Source organism: Geotrypetes seraphini, chromosome 13 (genome assembly GCF_902459505.1).
Source record: "Geotrypetes seraphini chromosome 13, aGeoSer1.1, whole genome shotgun sequence".
NCBI lineage: Eukaryota > Metazoa > Chordata > Amphibia > Gymnophiona > Dermophiidae > Geotrypetes > Geotrypetes seraphini.
In genome coordinates, this window is record NC_047096.1 from 64,469,143 (window position 1) to 64,487,962 (window position 18,820).

General features: G+C 44.8%; 1 protein-coding gene across 3 annotated transcripts in view; it reads right to left on the minus strand.

Moving 5' to 3' along the window:
• Positions 1 to 4,552: 4,552 nt before the first annotated feature.
• Positions 4,553 to 18,820, minus strand: part of IKZF3 (IKAROS family zinc finger 3) — a 117,665-nt gene continuing 103,397 nt past the window's right edge. For all 3 annotated transcript variants that reach the window (XM_033917392.1, XM_033917391.1, XM_033917393.1), the window contains one exon: positions 4,553 to 6,334. In XM_033917392.1, the coding sequence (XP_033773283.1) occupies positions 5,640 to 6,334 (695 nt within the window). In that variant the 3' untranslated portion in view covers positions 4,553 to 5,639. The remainder of the gene's footprint in view (positions 6,335 to 18,820) is intronic.

The window sequence follows — 18,820 nt, forward strand, 5'->3', positions numbered from 1 at the left end:
CCAATTCTTCAGTTTCTTTTCTCAACTAATGCCAAATCACTTATGATTGGTGTTACCACTTAGGAACTGATTCCCTTCCTTGATATGTGTATATGCTACTCCTAGGAGAATTCTGCACTAAAAAAGAATTCTGCGCAAATAGTTTGCAGTTTATTTGTAATTTTTTTGTGCATAATTCCACTATCATACAGCCTTTCAAAGCTGAAATCTCCCCCTTCAGTCTTCACCCTCTCCAATTTCATCCCCTAAGCCAGTGTCCCGCAAACATTTCTCGAGCCACAGCACACTAAACATAGTGGCCATGGCTCGAGGCATCCTCGAAGTGCGAAATGTTGATGCGATATCACGTGCATGTGTGAAATGATCACTTCAACGTTCACGCATGCACGAATGAACTCCAGACAGGCCCCTGAGTCATCAGTGGGGGGGGGGGGAGGGTGCTGGTAGGGAAGACGCATGGAGAGGAGGAACTGGCAGCGCGAAAGGCATGTCCTGTAGGCAGCCAGCCAGCGTCGGAGCCTCTCCTCCCCAGCGTCTCGTGGCACACCTGAAATTTCAGGAGGCACACTAGTGTGCTACAGTCCAGTTTGTGATACACTGCCCTAAGCCTTTCTTATCCCTCTCCCCTTAATTTTGTGTCCCTCCATCCACAAACATATCCCCTCCTACCCTCCTCTCTCCCCCTCCCATATATACCCTCACTTTTGATCTTTGTACCCTTTGCACATACTCCCACCCTGCCTTCTTTATCCTTAGCCTACATCTCCTTTCTTCCAAGCACAAATCCCACCTTTCTTCCTCTCTACTACTGGCCCCTTCCACCAAGGCACATCCTCAAGTTGCTTCCCACACCCTCATAGTATGCTTGCTATACTGAGCCTGCTCTACCCCCACCTACTCTCCATGGCACATAGCAAAGTTTGCGTTATTTTCATCCTCCCCCTCAATTAAATCAAAATACCTGAAACTTGTTGTGCTCCCCACCAATATGGTACCAAGGCAGGATTAAGGCACAGGCAAAATAGGCATATGCCTAGGACCCAAACGTTTAGGATGGGCTCTCTTGGATATGCCCTGGTAAGTCATCAGCTGGAAGAAAAGATGGTTACAGAATGGCTATATCCTTCTCTGCCACCCTAGACCAGATTGCTAATTTGAACCACATGGTCATACAGAAGCCTACTTGGCTCAAATAAGCAGTCAGGCCTAGGATGGCAAAGGAGGACAATGCAGCCCAATATGCATTACCCACTGCTTCCTGGGGGGAAGAGAAACGCAGAAGAGCCACTGACTGCTAGTGCTTGCAAAGAACTCTGAATTTCAAGTGGGAAACTCTGTGAATGTGAGGAATTTTGTGCAAATTTTGGCACTGCACACTATCCTCCCTCCAGCAGTAAAATACATGTATTTTTCTCTGTCAGTTAACATCCTTCTACTTTATTGAAGCAAGTTAGATTATGTGCTGTTTGTCATATTCCTCTTCTCCATGCTCTGAGCTCGTGTCTCTTTGATAGGATGTGGGTCACGAGTCTTTCATTTTGCTAACACTCCTGAGTTGCCTCTGGGCTCTTAGGGCCAAACTCTATAAACAGCATTTTGACTGTAGGCGGTGGTAGGTGTCCTACCACTGTCTAACCAGCCAATCCAGATGCACGTTAAAAAAAACCAAAACACTCCCGAGGCAGGCCACCTACACTGGAGGCTTTTCCATGAGAGAAAAATTTGAAGGACATCTTGAGTCCGGCTATGATAGTGGTTACACCATTGAAATACATGGGACTATTACCTTATGGTTTTTTCAAATGCGGCAAGTGCAATTTCTGTGATGTTATGGTACCATTGAAGGAATTTATCAATCCCACAGATGGGAAGAAGTTCACCATCTGACATTTTTTTACTTGTTCTTCTGATTAATATTATTTATGTAATCACATGCCCTTGCAACAAATGGTACATAGGAATGTCTACATGTCCTTTTAAAGTTAGATTATCAGAACATAAATCTAACCTCAAGAGAAATAAAAGTAATGCCCCATTAGTAGAACATTGCATTCAACATAAACCTAAATTCACCGATTTAAAATGTTTTTGTATTTACAGGGAGGTACCTCACAGTAGAGGTGGAGATCGCCAGAAAAAATTACATCAAAAAGAATCTCAATGGATTTTTAGATTAGGAATATTAAAACTGGCAGGTTTAAATGCCTGCATAGATTGGTGTGCTTTTTTCTAACCCCGTTTAATACATCAAGTGCATGATGAGGTCAAGAATTAGTAAGGCTTTAAAGCACCTACGCGGCGTGGGTAGTTTGCCAGCTCCATTTTCATTCCTGTATATCACAGGTTTTGCTGTTCACAGTGAGGACCGTTTTTTAATTTTAATTATAAGGATTACATGGTAGTCTTAGAGTTAGATGATGTGAATCAACGATTTAATGAGCACTGTGTTTAGATTTTTTTGTAGCCTGAACACCAGACCCCTGCAGAAGCCAATAATGGGTGAAACGGGTCCCATTGGGCCAGCGGTTCATGTTATACAGTTCGGTACATGATTCACAACCAGCGACTCAGTTTAAAGCTATAATGTCGCTTGTTTTTCACTATATTGTTATTATTATTTTTATTGACATTCGTTAAAAAATACACATATCGTATACAGAGTAGGTGGCTTAAGGAGCTCGATGAGAGAAACCTTTTGCCTGCAATCTATTGAAATGCCAAGCTCAGGAATCTGAGAGCTCCTTACCACTTGGTGATTTTCTATCTCTATGACATTAGTGATCAAAAAGTCCAATAGTTGCTTGCTTGGTAAACATTTAGGACTTTTTCCATTGTTTTTGAGTAGTGTTCCACCTACACTGGAGGCATTTTCGCAAGCCTAAGGAGATGTGTAGGGCTGCTTATGCTCGCCCGAGGCTAGGCGTGGGCATTGTGTCACCCAGAAGTGGCCTAAGGCAAGCTTAGATGACCCTAGGCATTTTCCCTAGGGCCGTGGTATGCGCCTGAAATGTAGGCCAGCAAAACACTGGTCTACATTTCAAATAGATGTGGCCACTGAGCTGATCGCAGCAAGGAAATCTCCCTGCCACAATCAGTATAGTGGCCACAGCAGGGAACCCGTTTCCCCCTCCCACCACAAAGTCAGCTGTCAAGAGGAATGCCACTCCTTCCTGCCAACACCCCCAAAGCCCCCCTCCCCCCCGAATGTCTGTGGCAGCAGTGCGCAATTCCTCCTGCCACAATGGTGAACCCTCCTGACAGTCCGCAGCAGGAGGGCAGCCCACTCCCTCCTGCTGCCACTCTCCGAGGCATCTCCCGTCAGGAAGGATACCCACTCCCTCCTGCCACTGGCCCTATCATCCCTCAAACCCCACCAAGCACTCCCCAACTCCACCCCAACACCCCCCAGATCCCTCTGACACTCCCCGAAGCCCATGCAAGGGGCTTTAGTATCTGCCAATCAGTCTTAGGCCACTCCCAGTGCATCCCAGGATGCACTGGAAAGGAGGCCTAAGTCTCTGGATGGCCCAGGCCCCTCCTACAGGAGGGGACTTAGGTCTGAGCCAATCAGGACCTTAGACCTCTCCCCAGTGCACTGGGAAGGGGAAGGCCCACCATTTTGCAGTGGCGGTCCTGCCAGCAGGAGGGATTGAGCATCCCTCTTGCCAGCCATCATATAAAGGTATGGGAAGTGCTGGGGGGGATGGTAGGGGGATCTTGGGAGTGTCAGGGTGAAGTCGGGAAATACTTGGTGGGGTTCAGAGGAAGATAGGGCCAGCGACAGGAGGGAGTGGGCATCCGTCCTGCTGGGGGAATGCCTCGGGGGTAGCAGCAGGAGGAATTGGGCACTCCTGCTGTAGACAGTTGGGGGAGGAGGGCTTTGGGGATTCCATCAGGAGGGAGTGGGCATCCCTTCTGTTGGGGGATGCCTCAGGGGGTGATGGCAGGAGGGAGTGGGCATCCCTATTGCAGCAGACTGTCAGGTTTGCAGTTGCAGCAGGAGGAACTGGGCACTCCTGACATGGACATTTGGGGGGGGGGAGGAGGAGGGCATCCCTCCTGCTGGATGACTTTGCGGGGCAGGGGATGGGTTCCCTGCTGCGGCCACTAAACTGATCGTGGCAGGGAGATTCCCTTACCGCAATTAGCTCAGTAGTAACGTGATTCTATAACAGGCACCTGTGACATGGACGCCGGTTAGAGAATTGGGGTGGTTAGGCGAGGTTAGGTGTCTGTCCATTAGGACAGATGCGATTCTATATAGGACACCTGTGTGCTATTCTCAAAAGCCGCTTAGGCAGCTGCCGAGACTGGGCATCCTATACAGAATTGGACCCTTAATGTCTGTACAAGTACTGACCCAATAGAAGTAGCACTGGAAGAATAAGACTTCATGGCAGCAGGATTCCAATGTAAATATTTAAGCTGCCAAAATCCAGGGTGTCTGTGTCAACAAATGTTCTATTTCACTAAAGAATGCTGGTCCTGAAAGGTGAAAAAAAATCTTGTTTCCTTACCATTGTAAACTTTAGGTACTTACATAGCCAGTGGGTACAACAAATTACTTTTTAATTTTAAAAATAAAAAAAAAATACATTTATAAATTTTTATATTTTTGCTACAAACATACTTTATTGTACTGTTTTGATCAAACTGTTTCCTAAAAGCACAATCTAATCTACATATCTTCACTTAAGAAAATACTTAGTATGTATTTAAAATCAAAATTTCACACAGCAAATAAAATTATATTACAATCCATCCTCCATGGTCACATTCTTAGCAAACACATTCCTAAGTCCAATTCTACAGCAGAGGGAACTGCAAGCTACAGTCCAAGGTACTGGGAAAGTGGGTAGAGGGGCCTTAAGAAAAAAAAGCAAGTGTCGAAGTCTATCAGTATAGAAGCCAGATCTGGGGAGGGGAGTAATGCTCAGCTCCCCCACACACTATTAAGCAATCTCCTTTACTATGGCCAGGGAGGGGCAGTTTGTATTGCATTTGGCATCCCAATCATTTTGAAATGTTGGCACCGACATCCATAATTCTTACTGCTCTCCCCCCCAAATCCAAACCATAAACCTATTAAGATATACTATAATCGCACAGGCCTGTAACCAATTATTCACACTATAAAGGTCTGTGTTGAAACATGTCCACCTGAAAAGAGAGAAGAGAAAAGAGCCAACCTGATTAAAATTTGCTAAAGTTTTGGTTATCTTTGGAAGAAATCATTGCAAAGCTGGGTACACCACATAGAGTCCTGGATGCTCCCATCTCAAACCCAAGATGTGCTACCGTGCTGCAACAAGGAAAGCAATAATCTAAAAATACAGCCACATGCTAATGAATGACCAATGAGATTTGTTTCTGAAGTACCACTGAGCATCTAGCATTGTCCAGGTATTGATCCTTTCCTCGAGGCTGTGCGTCTTGCAGACTATAAAGTGGTCCTCTATGTCCCCTCCCTCCCCCTGTTCCCCAGTTGTGGCTGATATGAAGGTGGTACATGGCAGAGTACCTCCTTAATAGCCTGCTTCCGGCTAGGACTGGCTATATATGCTACAAATGTTCCAGATGCAAATTTTTTTTTGTTTTTAAAGGCTTTAGTTTACAGGCAAAGTAGCCAATATTTCATTTTATCTGAAAAGGGCCCTGTGCTCTCCTCTTGCTATATGTGAGGAAAACTCGTATCTGTCCTGGCTTCTATAGCCACACATGTTACACTCAAATGGGTCACGGAAGCCATGGCAGCCCATGTGAATAGTGAACATCACATAGTCAAGGAAAAGCACCCGGCAATGGTCACATCGGAAGACCCCCGTCACCTCTCCTTCTTTACTAACAACTCTGAAGGTGTCCAGGGGGGAGACTACAGATGGTCTGATGTCATAAATCCTGGGTATCTCTTTCATAGCTTGAAGACCGTTGTGTGCTCGAGTGGACAACAGGTGGTTCTGCTGGTAGGTTCGGCTATGACGTTCCTCGTGACTGCTGTCTGTGTCAGTGGAGTCTTGCCCACTGTGGTTGGGAGAAAGCCCTCGCTCTGATGCCTGCTGTTTGTCCTTCAGGTGCTGACTGCTCTTCTCTATCTCCTGTGGGGTACCATTGGACATTTCAGAGCGGGTCAGTGCTATGGGATACAGGCTGCTGATAACAGGCACCATCTCGGAGGTAGGGGTGGTCTGTACAAGGGGGTGCAAGGTTTCACCCCCCAGGTAGCTGATATTACTATTTATGGCTTGATCCATAATGCGGGACTGTGCAAGGTCACACTCCTTCTCGTACATGAAACTTCGGTTGTAGTTCACTTCAAAGCAATGATGCTTCTCACCTGTGAGGGATAATGATGGAAAACCAGCTTAAGTACACATTGCTCCCCAATTTGTTTTTATTTAATCAGACTGTACCACCCCTCGTAATATCAAAACCCCCCAAATGCAAATTCAACTGACAGCAGACCAGACCAAATATAAAAAGTGGTTTTGAAACTAAATTTATACCAATGCAGTTTCCTAAGAGAACTTCATAAGCAGACAAACCCACAGAAATGTGGTCAGACTGAGCCATTTTAAACTGCAGACTCCCCCAGTTATTTCTATCTACTACTACTACTATTTATTATCTCTAAAGCGCTGAAAGAACATAAGAACATAAGAAGCGCCATCTCTGGATCAGACCTTCGGTCCATCAAGTCCGGCGATCCGCACACGCGGAGGCCCCGCCAGGTATACACCTGGTTTATTTATAGCCACCATATCTTTATATGCCTTTCTCAAGGAGATATGCATCTAGGCGTACACAGTGCTGTACATTTTAACATACAATAGACAGTCCTTGCTCAGAAGAGCTTACAATCTAATTTAGACACATTTTGGGGTTGGGGAGATTATGGTAGAGGAAATGTTACAGTGGGTGAGTGGGAGTTAGGAGTTGAAAACAGATTTTAAAAAGTGGGCTTTTAGCTTGGATTTTAACGCTATCACAGATGATACTAATTCAAGGGCACAGTTTGGGATCACAACATTCCTAAAAGTCATACAGATAGATATGCACTTTCTTCCATTCCTAAAATACAATAAATACTACCCCCGTTTCCCACACAACTGTCTTATATGAGGAGAGATAAGGGATGGTTTTACTATGCTTGACCTTAAAAACTTGGAATCATTAGGTTACTCCTTCACAGAATGAAAGAAAAGGGGACGGGGGAAAGAACAAACAGTGCAGGAAACACCAAGGTCATCAGGCAAGGCCCAGAATGTCAGCTTTAATGGCACACTAATATGTCCTTGTCATTAAAAACTGACATATAGGGCTCCTGTTATCAAGCTGCGCTAGCGGGGTTAACGGGCGCGACTTTTCATTACGCGCTAACCCCCGTGCTGGCTAAAAACTACCGCCTGCTCAAGAGGAGGCGGTAGCGGCTAGCGCAGCCAACGGTTTAACACGCACTATTACACACGTTAAACCGCTAGCGCAGCTTGATAAAAGGAGCCCATAGGGTCTTAGGTGGTGGTCAGCATTTCAAACAAAGGGTTGTATTACAAGCTTGGCCTGACGCTGCAGGGTGGGATTTAATTTTTGTGTTGGCAGGCTGGGTTTGGCTCCTGCTGTAGTTTGGCGGCCACTGGGGTAGATAATTTTTGTATCCCATCTACTATAATTAAAATCTGTGTTGCTATTTCATTATTTAAAATGTGTTGTACAAAAGAGCAGTATTATCCTCCTGGTTGAGTTAATCTCAAATCACAAAACCACAAATTTTTATTAATTTTTTAAAATTTATAACTCACCTAAAACTAAGCAGTTTCAAATCCTCAGATACTTATAGAGGAGACTTTGCAAAATGCTTTCAAACTGGGAATGATGGCTTGCATTAAGTTTGACAACAGGGGAAAATATTATCTGGGAGAAAAGAATGGGGGAGTGTCAAGGAAAATTGGAGGTAGCACATGGGGGGAAAGGGAGGGTAACTCAAATGATAAAAATCCGAAAAATGGGATGAAGTAGACCACAGTATGATGATGAATGCACTGTTGTATTGGGCTATGCTATAGTGTACAATGTTGAAGTCTGGGATTCTCTGTCATTTATCTATTTATTGTACTGATGTGTCAATGTTGCTCATTGATTGTATAGCCATGCTGTTGGTAGCTGTAATAAGTAATAGAGATAAGTAATAGAGAAACAAGTGAACAAGAAAAGGACCTGGGTGTACTGATAGACAGAACCCTGAAGCCGTCGGCACAATGCGCGGCAGTGGCAAAGAAGGCAAATAGAATGTTGGGCATGATAAAGAAAGGAATCTCGAGTAGATCGGAGAAAGTTATAATGCCGCTTTATAGGGCAATGGTCAGACCCCACTTGGAATACTGCGTCCAACATTGGTCTCCCTACCTAAAGAAGGATATAAAACTGCTGGAGAGGGTGCAGAGACGAGCAACAAAACTGGTCAAGGGTATGGAGAAACTGGAATACGAGGATAGACTTATAACACTAGGATTGTTCTCCCTTGAGAAAAGGAGACTGCGTGGGGATATGATCGAGACCTTCAAAATACTGAAAGGAATCGACAAAATAGAGCAGAGAAGATTATTTACACTGTCCAATTTGACACGGACTAGAGGACATGTATTGAAGCTAAGGGGGGACAGGTTCAGGACTAATGTCAGGAAGTTCTGCTTCACTCAGAGAGTGGTTGACACCTGGAATGCCCTCACAGAGGAGATTATTGCGGAATCGACTGTCCTAGGCTTCAAGAGCAAACTAGATGCATATCTCCTTAAGAGAGGCATATAAAGATATGGTGGACTATAAATTACGCCAGGTGTACACCTGGCAGGGCCTCCGCATGTGCGGATCGCCGGACTTGATGGACCGAAGGTCTGATCCGGAGAAGGCAGTTCTTATGTTCTAATGCCTGTTTTGTGTTTGACCAGGAGCCTTCATCCTCACAGCTTCCCTGGACCTAGGGTAAGCACTGCCCTAGACTCATTCCATTCTCTTTACATTTGAACACTATTTCCCAATGGCTGTAGTGGAAAATATGTGTATGTGGCTTTTCTTAAGTGAAATGCAAAAAAAAAATATACACATATTTACATTATGAATGACTGGAAATAATTCACATATGCAAAATATTCAGAGAGGCAGTTCATGAAATTCCTGCATTACGGTAACTGCATATTATGGAGTAGTCATCACTTTCCAGTTATGAGTCACTGAAGCTCATGTTATATCACATTTACTGGAGAATCAGTCACTCACGTTTCTTTCAAAACATAATACTGAGTAAGCCAGTAGAATACAAGCATTCTTGGCTAGACCAGCATTTTTCATCTGGTTTCAAGGTAGAAGGGAAAATGTGCAGGTGATTCATATAACAAGCTCCAAACAAGAGAAAACCGCTGCATGACATGAAGATACCACTGCAGAGAATCTCTATTACTGTAAAAGGCACACCTTGATACGTTGCTTGAGCATATTATACCTTCTGAACTCCAGAAGGTGGCTCTATTTGGAACAAATCAATGTTGAGGCAAGAGCTAGCAGTGGAAATGAAAGACTGAGATTGTCTCCAGCCAAAGGAGTGAGGTTCATTTCTGTCATGGTATGCACAAAATGAACCCCATTTGGAGACATTACCCTGGGCACACTGCCAGCATATACATGCTGTCACAATATGCATTACTAATTTGGGAAAATTTCATGCACAGGAAGTAATTTGAATTCTAATATATATTTAATTTGGGTGGTTTACTGCCAAAGAACTAAAGCAGCGATTCCCACAATGGGTTCTGCAGAATTCTCTTCGGGGGGGTTCCCCATCAGTGCAAGTTCTAGCTAATCGGGGCAGAAGACTGCAGCGGGAGGTCCTGGCAGCCATTTTGTCAGTGGAACTGTCATGAACAGAAGCAAATGAGAATCATTCTTGTACCCTCTAGACCAGTGGTATTCAACCCAGTCCTCAGGGACCACCTGGCCAGTCGGGTTTTCAAAGTCTCTGTCATCCATATTCATTGTGGATATCCTGAAATCCTGACTGGCCAGGTGGTCCCTGAGGACTGGGTTGAATACCATTATCAGTGGGCCCTAAGGTGGGAGGTCTACATGTGGGAAAGGAGGGCTTCTTGTGTTGGGGGGAGAGGAAGGGGAAAGTAAGATTCCTCAGAGTATGAAAAATATTTTAGGGGGTTCCATCACAGAAGAAAGTTTGGGAAGCACTGGCCTTAAGGCAAAGCTCAAATTTCTGTGCGACTCAAATCTTAACAAACAAGGTTGGGAAGCAGGAAAGGCTGCTGGTCCCTACTGGTGTTCAATCTCTGAGTACGAACAAATGAATCCCAAGGTGCTGGCAGTTATTCAGTTCCTGTTAATGCAGAAGATTCCCGTCCTTGCTGAAGTGCAAATTTAAATTTCACCCATATCACCTAACATCTTGCAGTACATAAATACCTTGAAGCCTAAACACTAGTGCAGGGTAATGCAACCTAAAAAGGTTTACTGTCACCACTTGCTTAGGTCTAAATTGTCATTTATCAGCATTTAACTTGCCCTGACCCAGGGTGACCTCGGTGGAGCACCAGGAGAACGCCAAGGGAGGACCAGGAAATTTTTGCATGTGGGAGTAAGTGGAAAAGGAACACAGGCCAGGGAACTAAGGGCTAGATTCACAAAGCAAACCAATCGTGTATTGATTGGTTTGCGACACCTTAGCGACCAAATTCCCCTCCGGCCCGATTCACTTACCTCTCTGCCAACCATCTTCTGATCCGCACATGCAAATGAGGGGAGGGACATTCAAAAGTAGGGAAGGCAGCAATTCACTACACAAAATTCTAGATCTGACTGGGCTGGCCGATCAACTCCTAAAGCGACTGCTGGGGACCAGTCGCACACCTCTCTGCTGACTCTCCTGCTCCATTGCCGCCCTGCACTCTGCTGCCCCAATTTTGCTGCCTGTTTCAGGGGCTGCAGAAGGCCTGGGGCAGGAGGGAGAACAGTGCCTGTTGGTTTTCCTTTTTGTAAGGAGAAAAAGGTTGAAGACTTTGCAGGGTTTCAAACTCATTTTCAGTACCGGTCCCGAACCCTTTGTATCACTCTCGGGAGCTTCTGCTTCACTTCTACCATAAACGCTTATTTGGAGCTGAACTTCTGGAGAGTGAGATCGCCAGTGCCAATCATGGATGGGACACATGCTGAAACTAGAACTGGCCATGATATTCACCAGCGCATAGCAGCCCCCAGCGATTCGATTGCTGGTGCTAATTACCCCGGCGAGCTGACTTTAGGGAACCGGCAGGTGGAGATTTGACTTTATTACACTCTGGATATGCAACCAGAGAAGCTGGATCTAATATTTCAAGATCAGCAGTCAAGTACCTCATTACGGCCAAGAGCTCCTACTCTCTGCCACCTTCCCTGCAGTGTGAGCCCGTGGGATTAAAGCGGGGCTGCACGCCGCAGTGCAACCATGCTTTAAGCCCGCAGGCTCACACTGGAGGGAAGAGGCTGCCGCCATCACCGGGAAGAGGCTGCCGCCGGTAGAGAACAGGAGTAGGAGTCAGGGCCTGGAAAAAAACAGTTAAAAAAAAAAAAAAAAATACACAAAACGCATGCGCAGACCATCTGCAGGGAAAGCAGATGGTCTATGTATAAGAACATAAGCAGTGCCTCCGCCGGGTCAGACCATAGGTCCATCCTGCCCGGCAGTCCGCTCCCCGCGGCGGCCCAAACAGGTCACGGACCTGTCTGAATCACCAGAAGGGGCTCCCTTGCCACCTTGGTTTCTCATTGAAGTCCTATCTTCCCATCGAAGTCCTAACCCTCTGGTCTTGCACATGCACGACCTGGTTGGGTTTCTATACTTATTACCTGGTTAGCTTTCTATACTTGTGTTACATCCCAGCTCCTCCCTCAGTATCCCACGATCCCTTTATCCCTCAGGAATTCGTCCAATCCCTGTTTGAATCCCTGTACCGTACTCTGCCTGATCACTTCCTCCGGTAGCGCATTCCAAGTGTCCACGACCCTTTGCGTGAAAAAAAACTTCCTTGCATTTGTTTTGAACCTATCTCCCTTCAGTTTCTCCGAATGCCCCCTCGTACCTGTTGTCCCCTTCAGCCTGAAGAATCTGTCCCTATGTGAGGGGATCGCACACCAGCGATCCGGGCAGGCAGATGGGGGCATTCCTCCGATTGCCCCCATTTGCAAATTTAAGTTTCAAGAATTAATTGGACCTGCCCAGATCAGGCAGGCTAGTGAATCTGAGCCTAAGTGAAAAGCAATGTAAAAGTGCTAGTTTGAATGATGTTGCCATACATACATTGACTAACTTTACAAGTTTCCAGAAGTTAAAGATTTCTTTTGAAGTGCAAATCCAGGTGGGGCATCAGATAGTTAATGTCAGGGGAAGAGGTGCAGTTCTAGAATTTGCCTTTTGATGAGGAATCTTCTGCTCTCTGCCCAGCCTCTGGCTTCTACAGGAGCTGTCGGCATCAACCCAGTCTCTGGTTTTCACTTAAGAGACTGGTTCTGGGGCAGAGTTCTGATTTTTTTTTTGAGGGGGGGGGGGCAGTTTCCTCAAGTTCCATTACACAGTTTCATACCCTCAATCACTCTTCTCTAGAGTCCCAACAAACCAAATTTTTTATTTAGCCTCCTTTCAATCTCTCTTCATTTAAATGGTCTCTACTTTGATCAATGTGTTTCCCATTAACCCTAAACTTTTCTATTGCTCTGTCTGTAAGCCTTTTCAATCCCCTCTTGAATGAGAATGTAAGTTCTAAGGAGCAGAAACTGTTATTATTTATTCCTATTTACTTTATTTTGAATCTCACAACAACTTTGTCATTAAAGTGCAGTGTACATCTGATAGTTCTATAAAAATAATAATGGCACTATTCCCACTGTATCTTTCCTGCATTCTCATTGGCAGTTATCCCGAGGTGGGCATGGAGCTGTGGATCTGCCTATTGTGCCTTTCTCAACTAGCTGATGCTTGCTTCTGCTATGAGAGTCTTCTTCTTAGAATAAAGCAGCGTAATTTTGCACCAAGAAGTGGGAGTTTACTATAACAGGGATCCATTAGGCAGAAAGAGTATGAATATTTTCTAAGAGAGAAGAAAGCGTCCAATGCTTAGGCTGAGAGCTACTGTAAATGTGGCTTAGGGTGTTACTTTAGTTGATTTGACATTTAAGCCAGGCTTCTGACCTAAACTCACAAAACCAGCTCAAATTACATTTTACATTTCTTCCCCAAGGCTGCATCCTCCCCCCCATGCCCCATCATGAGCTCAGAACTGGGGGGGGGGGGGGGGGGGGGGTAAAGCTCATGCAGCAAAAGCTCACCCCCTTCTAGCAAGACACTGCTGCTTGTATTTCATGACGTGTGTGCTCGAAGAAAACTTTCCACAATGTCCCTATTACAGTAACTTTTAAACTGGTGTCTTAAGTATATTCAGTCAATAGAAAAAAGGCAAGGGTGGTGTCTTTTCAACCAGTATTACACCACCCTTGCCTTTTTTCTTTGACTGTTCTTCCTGAATGGTGAGGTGTTCTTCTGTTGGTTCGCTTAAGTATATTCAACATTTCTACTTTAATTTAGCTCTCACAGAAGTTCTCTCTAAAGCTTATACCTTAATGCAGTGTTTCCCTCACGAATCTGTGGTTCACAAATCGTAGACTCGCTCATTCGCGGTCTGCTCCGACCGCCTCTTTCTGTAATAAAGTCGAGCTACACCAATCAGGAGCTGCGTGTCAAAGCAGCTCCTGATTGGTGTAGCCCGACTTTACTACAGGAAGAGGCGGTTGGAGCAGACTGCAAATGATTTTTTTTTTTACCTGCCGGCATTCCAGCTGCCGTCTCCTGCCTCCCTTGCCTTTTGACAGACTCCTGGAACGGAACCCCTGCGAATTTCGGAGGAGTACTGTGCTACTAATTATTTCTATAGCACTACTAGACATACATAGCGCTGTACATCAAAACACAGAAGAGACAGTCTTACAATCTAGTCAAGACAGACAAACTGGACAAGAAGGTGCATCTATACACAGTGCTAGGTGGGGGAATTACAGAGGGAATAAGACAAGCCAGATATTGGTGCTTAGCAGGGAGTTGGAATTTAGGAATTGAAACCATCTTCAAAGAAGTGGGCTTTTAGTCTGGATTTGAATACTACCAGAGATTGATTTTATTTTTTTATTTATTTATTCAGTTTTCTATACTGTTCTCACCAGGGGAGCTCAGAACGAGATTTACATGAATTTATTCAGGTACTCCAAACATTTTCTCTGTCTGTCCTGTGGGCTCACAATCTATCTAATGTACCTGGGACAATGGGGGTAATTAAGTGACTTGCCCAGGGTCACAAGAAGCAAAGTGCTGAGGCTGTAGCTTTAACCACTGCACACATTCTCTGCCTGTACTGAATCATGCAGTTTGTTCCAGGCTTGCCATGCAACAGAAGTAGAAGGTACAGAGGGTGGAGTAGAGATAAGAGACTTTATCCGATGAGCAGAGTGCCCAGGGGGGAGTGTGGGAAAGAGATGAAGAGATACCAAGGAGCTGTGAAGCGAACATTGTTGTAGGTCAGTAATGAGCAGTTTGAACTGTAAGCAGAAATGGATAGGGAGCCAATGAAGTGACTGGAGGAGAGGAGTAATGTAGGCATAACAAAATTGACAGAATAATCAGGTGATCAGCAAAGCTTTGACCAGATTGAAGGGGAGAAAGATGGTTTAGCTCTTGAGAAACAAGTTATATTAGTAGGCAAAAGGTGATGAGGGTGGGGTGTGGATGAGGGTCTTGGCTGTGCGCGCAGAATTTTAACCAATATTGGAGAGAAAAAAAGAGAGGTTTGGCAGTATGTTGGATATGTGAAGAGAAGGAGAGAGATGAGTCAAGAATTACCTCAACGTTGCGAGCTGACAAGACACAGAGGATGAGGGTGTTGCTCACAGAAATAGAGAATGGGGGAAGAGGAGAGACTGGTTTAGGTGGAAAGATAAGGAGCTCAGTCTTGGTCATGTTTAATTTCAGATGGCGGCGAGATAGCGATGTCAGACAAGCAGGTTGAAACCCGGGACTGAATGTCTGTCGAGATTTCAGGTGTAGAGAGATAGATCTGTGAGTCATCGGTATAGAGGTTTCAAGTTTCAAGTTTATTAGGATTTTATATACCGCCTATCAAGGTTATCTAAGCGGTTTTACAATCAGGTACTCAAGCATTTTCCCTCTCTGTCCCAGTGGGCTTACAATCTAGCTAACGTACCTGGAGCTATGGAGGATTAAGTGACTTGCCCAGGGTCACAAGGAGCAGCGCGGGGTTTGAATCCACAACCCCAGGGTGCTGAGGCTGTAGATCCAACCACTGCGCCACACACTCCTCCACATACTTAAAGCCATGGGAGGAGACTAGAACATCAAGGGAAGAAGTATAGATGGAAAAAATAAGTGTTCACAGGTCATAGCCCTGAGGTACTCCAATCGACAGAAGGATGGCGGTGGAGAAGGATCCAACATAGCATAGGCTAAAGGTGCTATGGGAAAGAGAGGAAGAAAACCATGCAATAATATTTATTTATTCAATTATTTAGCTCGTCCTCCTAAAGGAGCCCAGAATGGGTTACAATCAGGGTTACAATAATATAACTGAGACAGGACAGAGATGACATAATTTACAATATAGACATGACAATAAAACATATACACTAAGTAGCATCTGGTGAGATTAGGTAGCATAGGTGCGTTGACTCTGAATGGCATTTCTGGGTGCATGTCCTTAAGGTGCTGGGTTTGTAAAGAGGAAGGTTTTCACAGCCTTTCTGAAGCTTCAAAGTCCATCTAGTGTTTTACCAGATGGAGGGATGGTGTGCCATAGTCTGGGTATGAAATGTGAGTAGGAGTGTTTGCGAGCTGTTTCAGTTTTGAGGGAGCGGCCAGGATGTATGGTTAGTTATTTTTCTCCTTGGGACCTCTGTGGTCGCTTTGGGGAGTAGATTTGTAGTTTAGTTTTCATGTAGCGCGGAATCGTTTCATGGAAGGTTTTGAAAGCGAGGACCAGGGCTTTGAAAGCACAGCATTTTTGAATGGGCAGTCAGTGTATGGAAGCTAATGCAGGGGTAACTTGGTCGTGGATGCCTAGGTTTCTCAGGAGGCGGATTGCAGCATTTTGCACCCTTTGGAGACGGGAGAGAGTTTTGGTAGGCAGGCCCACTAGTAGTGTGTTGCAATAGTCTAAGCGGGATAGTACGAAAGCATACGGTAGTTAGACAAATTTGGGTTCTGAGAAGTATGCACTTATGGTTTTTAGCTGGCAGAGGCAGTAGAAGGAGGATAATACTAGTTTGGATACATGATCTGTCATTGATATGTTTGAGTTGAGAGTTACTCCTAGACTGTGGACGTTATCCTTGGGTATAAGGGTGTTTGTGCCCCAGGAAAATGACAGGCGGGGGTATACGCAAGATCTTTGTCTTGGATTCATTTAACTGAAACTTTTTCCCGGTCATCCAGGTCTTCATTTCAGTTAAGCCAGACTGGAGATTCTTGATTTGTGTGTCTTGGTGTTGGCCTAGGGGGAGGTAGAGTTGTAGGTCGTCTGCGAAAGAGTGGATTCTGATTTGGTGTTCTTCCGCTATGTCCAGTACTGGTTTGACATAGAGGCTGAAAAGGAGAGGTGATAGTAAGGCTCCCTGAGGTACTCCATAGTGGAGTGGTTTGGGTTCAGATAAGGATTTTCCTAGTAGAACTCTCTGCTATCTGTCGTTCAGGAATGAAGAGAACCATCAAAGTGTGTTGTCACGGATTCCAATGGACTTTAACCTGGAAAAGAGAGAGTGGTCGATGGTGTCAAAGGTGGCACTGAGGTCTAATAGTACCAGCAATGCATCATTTCCATCATCTAGGATTTTCCAGCAATCATCTAAGATGTCCAAAAGCACTGTTTCTGTGCTGTGATGTTTCCTGAAGCCCAATTGGAAGTTGGAGAGGGTGATGTCTGTCTCCATGAAGTCTTGCAGTTGCGTGAGTACTGTCTTTTCCAATATTTTTGAGATGAATGGAAGATTTGAGACAGGTCTGAAGCTGCTTGGGTTGTCTGGGTCTATGGTTGGTTTTTTCAGGAGTGATTTTACTATGGCAAATTTCCAGCTCTGTGGAACTACTCTTGTCGTAAGGACTCGTTTATTAGGGTTAGGATGGATTCCAGGAATACCTCGTTTGTATCCAGGAGTGTAGTGGAGGGACATGGGTCCAGGATCGAGGTCGCGGGACATACGGAGTTGATTATGGTTTTCAGGTCATTGTGGGAGATCGGTTTGAAACTGTTCAAGGTTTCCGTCTTCAGTGGATTGTCATCTTGGGTGGTCTCTGGGATGTTTGGGAGTGCTTTGGCCTCCGAGTCCAGATTTGCGCGTAGCTTTGATATTTTGTCATGGAAGAAGGTGGAGAGGGATTCACTGTCCTGGTTCGTTTGCTGGGAATGCACTGGACCTTGGGAAGAGAATAGATTTTCATTATCGAGAAGATGGCCTTCGATCTGATTGGGACCTTGGGTAGTAGAGCGGTGAAATGTGCTTTCTTTGCTTCATGTGTAGCTAATTTGTAGTTTTATAGAAGGTTTTTCCAGGAGGATTTGTCCTCATTACTGAGAGTTTTGCGCCAAGTTTTTTCTGCTTTTCTGACTATCCTTTTTTGTACTCTCAGCTCTTCTGTAAACCAGGGTGAAGAGAATGGTTGTGAGTTAGGTCTGGTCACCTTGACTTTTGCTGGGTTCTCTTAAAGTGTTTTGATGCCTAAATGCCAGGTCAGTGTTTTCTCTTCTAGGAAATATGATCATAGAATTTGTGCTCAGTTGTAGTTCGGAGATGCCACGGGAGAATGTGGTTGGGTTTACTGACTTTGGGTTGAACGTAATTGTTTCCTGGGAGTTTGTTCGGTCTGCTGCCTCTCTGACTTTGGTGTGCAGGCCGAACATGATTATATGGTGGTTGGTCCAGGGGACCATGTTTGTTGGCAAGGATGATTTCTGGTCAATTTGGGGACCATCTGGGAGAAAGATTAGGTTCAGTGTGTTTCCAAAGGAGTGGGTGGGAGAGGCGACTTGTTGGGTGAGTCCCAGATCTTACAGTGTTTTGATGAAATCTTGTGGGGCGCCCTGAAATCCAAGTGAGGACAGCATATCGATGAATAGGTGGTGATTTACCATGACAAAAACTGAAGCTAGATCAAAAAAGGATGAGGATGGAGTTGAGGCCTTTGGATTTGGGCAGGAACAGGTCATTGGACACTTTTGTAAGGGCAATTGCTGTAGATTGAAGAGGGTCAAGGATAACATAAGATGAAAGAAAGACAACGGCAGTGAACAGCATGTTCAAGTAACTTAGATAAGAAGGTGAGGAGTGAGACAGGACGATAGCTGAAAGGGTAGATAGGGTACAGTACGGTTAGCATGTGTGATGGGAGTTAGCAATGCTGTGGTAGGGCAGTATATGTGTGTGAGGAACTTGCACTGCTAACACCTGTGATGTACCTGTTCCTCTCACTCTATAACTTTGATATCTTAAATTTAAGTACTATTTGCATATTTATATTATATCCTTACCTGGGTTTAATGTGCATAACTTCTAGGTGCCTATTCAGCACTGTTTTGAAAATTTTTTATATATATAAAGTGCTCAATATAAATAGTTATAAAAATTTAACTTATCTTAACGAATTTTCATCTCCTTAATAAGATCGGGTCGGGGTATGTCACATCGACATGTTTCGCCATAAAGGCTTTTTCAAGATACAGACCCCCTTTTTTTAATTTCA